At 35.9% G+C, this 4833-nt stretch overlaps 1 protein-coding gene across 1 annotated transcript; it reads left to right on the forward strand.

Annotated features, from left to right (window-relative positions):
• The first annotated feature begins 2157 nt into the window (after positions 1-2157).
• Positions 2158-4427, forward strand: LOC18043655. Its single transcript, XM_006436622.2, has 5 exons — positions 2158-2927; positions 3030-3151; positions 3250-3290; positions 3392-3490; positions 3979-4427. The coding sequence occupies exons 1-5, from the start codon at positions 2384-2386 to the stop codon at positions 4139-4141; spliced, it is 969 nt and encodes a 322-aa protein (XP_006436685.1). The 5' UTR covers positions 2158-2383; the 3' UTR covers positions 4142-4427.
• Positions 4428-4833: the final 406 nt, after the last annotated feature.

Below are 4833 nucleotides of genomic sequence, written 5' to 3' on the forward strand. Positions count from 1 at the left end.
TGCTCATAGTCTTCAAGATTATCATCTAGTTGAGGTGATCTGCTCAAGACACCAAAATTTTCTCCTGATAGCCTATCAACTATTTGTTCTCTTTTTCTTGGAGGAGATCGTGGTCACCTTGTTTTATTCCCTAAACAGTTATATATATAATAATTTAGTGAAGACATACTCATTTTTACAAAGTGAGGATATCAATAAGAGACAAAAAAAAAATTTAGTGTATTAAAATATGTATTTTTTTGTATTTTAGTGTACATCTTCACTTTGTTAAAGTGGATATGCTCTCACTAAAGGACTCTCTCTCTCTCTCTCTCACAGCTAGATATAGCCTAGGAAAATTTCATTTATACTCTTTATATTTTTATAGTTTTTCAACTCTATTTTTATTACTATCTCAGTGATAGTCCAGTTTCTTGATCTAAAGAAAGATTAATCTCATCCTAAAGAGGATGATGAATAAATACTTGATTTAAAAATATCATATTTTAGTGTCATTGGTATTGTAATATATTTATCTAATGTAGTAGACTGGACATAACTTTTTCAGTAAAATTGTTGATAAGGTTTAGTTCAGAACCAACTAAATGATAGTGGAATAGTGTTCAACATATTTTTCATTATCTTTATAGAACTATTGATTTAGATTTATATTATTCTAATAACATAACAAAAAATTTAGGTGATGTGTTGATTATATAGATGCTATTATTTATTTAATTCTCATAAAGTTCATTCACAAACGAGATATGTTTCTACTTATAATAAAATAGTGATTTTTTTAGAAATTTGCGAAACAAACTCTTGTGATTACATGCTTCAATCACTTGGAGATTCTTGCACTACATGAAATAAGTATGAATGTGTATGGCAGTGGTTTGTCGTCCATCATATCACATGCAAGGAAGGTTGCCTTTACCAAATAGCTACGCACACGCACTGGTTATAAAGGTGTTGAAATTCTATTGGTTGTCAAATACCATAAATATGTGATGATAATTCGGTTTTAGGCATAAAATGCATTAAATTTTAATAGCCAATCTCCCTTGGTTATATCATAAAGAACCCGTGTCTTTTTATCATTTATATTACTCATATCAGACCAGAAATACTTCCTGCATGTGCCACCAATACTATAGTACAAAACTGACGAAACCAAATATTGAAGGGCCGTGGAAGAAATAGCGACACGGATACAAAACAAACGAAAAGCACAAAGTGCCACGTCATGTCACTGACATTCATATGATGCCACGTAGATATATAACACTGGTGTCAGAATTTCACATCACTTTCTTTTTATGATTTTATGCTTTTCCTGGCTTCAACGACTCTTCAACCAATTAGCCGTCGTGCTACCTCCACGTCATTTTCTCCCCCATGGACCAGAAAATAATAACTAGTGTTAAATTTCACATTTTCGTGAAAATAAAATCTTCCTTCTAATTCGAATAAAGCTGGCATAGCAGTACTCGTATTCGTATATACCTCTCGCTCATATTCGAATAAAATATGGTTCCTTTAATATAAATAATATCTGTGATTACAGTATTACTTCAATATCATCATATAGTTAAATTTTATTGATTTTCTAATTAGAAGAGATGGGATAATATATATAAAATAATCGGACCTCAAACATGTCAAAGCATATTAAGCAAATGAAAAGTGAACTGTTGGATTGCCTTATCAGACGGGTCAGCATTGAACAACTTGTCTCCTCACCCACCCAAAAAAGTTTAAATTAAATAATCGACAAATTAGGCTCAACGGGCTCCCAAAATTTAAAATAATAATTTTTCCAAAAAATATAAAATATAAAATATTATGTTGAAAGTTGTGAATGAGCTCGCGCAAACAAACAAATAAATACAACCCCGCACCCACGCCGTCGATTATCCCACAACAAATGCAATCGTCATTACACACGTCATTGCATTTTGTTCCACGTTAATTACTATGAGTCTCTCCGCACTTTATTGTTTCTAATCCCTAACTTTTTAATTCTTCGGATGAACACGTGACTCTTGATGCACGTGTACCACCTTGATGCTCTCAACTGATTCTTCACTAAATTACGTTTATGTCCTTAATATATTAAGAAAAAAACGTTATATAAGATCGGTATTTTGGTCATTTCATGAAGTTTCGGAGATGTTCATAATATTCTCCTTTATTTTAATAGGACCCGCAGTTAGCTGGAAAAAGAAAAAAAAAAAAAAGAAAGAAAATTCAGAAGCAAACAGTGTACCTGTAAAATTGGAGAGGTTTATAAACAGAGAGTATCATTTCGAGCTGATGGAGTAGTAAGTGCGTAGTTTAAGCCGCATTCCTCTGGCAGCGCAAGTTAGCGTCGAACAAAAAATAATATTTCACCAATCCGGTGATGCTTGGAGTTCTTTGCGCACGTCACAAGCCGTGGATCCTGAATTCAATCTCTTTGCTCGCTCACGGTTCATTCGCGGCTCACCACCAGCACCGGTTCGTTTACTCCCCGATTCATGTTCAATCTCCCGAACGCCGTAGACATCACTCCACCGCGTGTCGACTCGGCGTCGGCGGAGGAGGCTTGAGCGTCGGAGGCGGCGCGGCGTCGATATGGCACGCGATCCTTCCCTCCGACGGATGCAGCGGGTGTCGTCGCCGTAGGAATGGGAGGAGGAAGCCGGGGGAGGGGTCGTGGAACGCGGCGTCGGACGAGAGACCGGCGCGGTGGCTGCACCGAGCCGACTCGGCCTGGCTGCTGTTCGGAGTCTGCAGCTGCCTCGCGCCAATTGAGTACTGGACTGACTCGAATGACTCGAATCCCGAAACGGTGACGTTTTATGAAGAAAAAATTAGTAAGATCGACGGTGGTGGTGGTGGTGGTGATGATGATTTGAATGTAAAAAGATGTGAAATTATAAATGAGAGGCCTTTTAAAGTCACTGGTATTATTATGCTTCTACACCGCACTAATTGTTTCAGTTAATTACGTTTATTAAATTAATCGTTTTGCATAATCTTAATTACAATTAATCAATTTTATTTAGGGGTGCTAGCGGATGGGAGGTGTTTATTTAGAGCAATAGCGCATGGAGCGTGCTTGAGAAGCGGGGAAGAAGTGCCAGATGAGGAACGTCAAAGAGAACTTGCTGATGAACTAAGAGCTCAAGTAATTGCAATTTTTACAATTTTAATTATTTATTTATTTATGTAATTATAAGGTTGAAATTTTATAAAATGTCTGCTGCTTTTGTTATGTTATGTTAGGTTGTGGATGAACTTTTAAAGAGGCGGAAAGAAACAGAATGGTAAGCCTTTGCTTGAGATATGGTGATTTGTAAATGTTTTTCTATTGATTTGTTTTTTTTGGAGAAAATGTTTTTCTATTGATGGGTTGGTTTGTTTTCAGGTTTATTGAAGGAGATTTCGATACATATGTGAAGGAAATTCAACAGCCATATGTATGGGGTGGAGAGCCTGAATTGCTGATGGCTTCTCATGTTCTGAAGTGAGTCTTGTAACCATTTGTATTGCCGCTTTTTACTAGTTTGCTTATGTGAATTCATATTCAATAATTTCGATGTGCATGTGACCATGTGTGGCACTTCCTTATCAGAGATCAAATAAACCATCCCCATATGTCCTTGCTTGTGGAGTTAGAGCGATAGGCACAGATGGCATTTACCCAAAAGAGAAGGGAAAAGTTCTTATAATTATTCTTTGAGATGGCTTGGTGTAGAGGTTAAGCACTTTTTTTTTTCCTTTAAGAAGAGCATGTTCATTGTTGAAATCAGAAGTTTGTTTGTCAGTTAGGGTGGGGTATTGGCTGATGTCAACACATAAGAAATGAGTTTATTTCCAACAAGTCGTATCCAATTTATTTTTTCATTGTCAAAGTTCCCCTTGACCTTCTCTTATGATTCATATTTAGTGTTCTATTTATTTCTTGTGCTTCATCATTGTGTTTGACATACCTTTCCCAATCTGTGAGCACAGGAAGCCTATAGCAGTCTTCATGGTCGTTCAAAGCTCAGGTAATTTGGTAAACATTGCAAACTATGGGGAAGAGTATCAGAAGGATAAAGAATCTCCCATTAACGTGCTGTTTCATGGGTATGGTCATTACGACATATTGGAGACTTTCTCAGAGCAAAAGTAGTGAAAAAGCTAAACAAGCATGAGTTGGGGTATGTTTTTGTAGAAATTTACTTGTGTTTCATTTCGTTTTAAGTAGAGAGCTTGTAATTTTCATAATGGTGCATTCCAGTAAAACTGGAAGCTTTCTCAAGATCAATAAGGTTGGTTTAGCATTGCCAGTCAATTCAAGCAACAATTGAGCTTCCTAAATTTTTGTAGGTGCCGTGATTGTTTTTATTGTGATTGGGAAACTCAATCAAGATGTCAAATTATTAACAATTTTATTTTGGTTTGTCCATTTCTCCTTAGTTGCCTGTGAAAGTATCTATCTATTTTTTTTTTTTTTTTTTCGGCTTCTCTTCTCTTCTCTCTCTCAACTTGAGCTTGAAGCAAATATAACTACAAATATGAGTAGATTACCGGGGATTGGAATTGTTGGGATTATACTAATGATGCTTTGCATATCTTGTTTCGTGCTGATGACAACTTGTTTCAATGATAATATTTCATTTGTATATGAAATCCGATAATAGAGGAGGTGTAGGTGTAGTTCTCTAACTGCTTTTACTCTAGAGTTGTTTTCTTCATAACCATTTTGCAGTTCATTTTTGCTTTGGCACATTTGGAAAAATTTTCATCAATTGCATTTTAGTTGGAGTCATTGACCTGGAAAGAAATGTAACAGAATCCATTTTGACTTGAATGTGTACGGAA

The sequence above is a fragment of the Citrus clementina genome, unplaced genomic scaffold, assembly GCF_000493195.1.
Source record: "Citrus clementina cultivar Clemenules unplaced genomic scaffold, Citrus_clementina_v1.0 scaffold_4, whole genome shotgun sequence".
Taxonomy (NCBI): Eukaryota; Viridiplantae; Streptophyta; class Magnoliopsida; order Sapindales; family Rutaceae; genus Citrus; species Citrus x clementina.

Coding starts and splice junctions, on each gene's coding strand:
- LOC18043655 (XM_006436622.2), top strand. CDS start 2,384: ATGCTTGGAGTTCTTTGCGCACGTCACAAGCCGTGGATCCTGAATTCA. Junction 2,928..3,029: donor GAGGCCTTTTAAAGTCACTG/GTATTATTATGC, acceptor AATTTTATTTAG/GGGTGCTAGCGGATGGGAGG. Junction 3,291..3,391: donor AGGCGGAAAGAAACAGAATG/GTAAGCCTTTGC, acceptor GTTTGTTTTCAG/GTTTATTGAAGGAGATTTCG.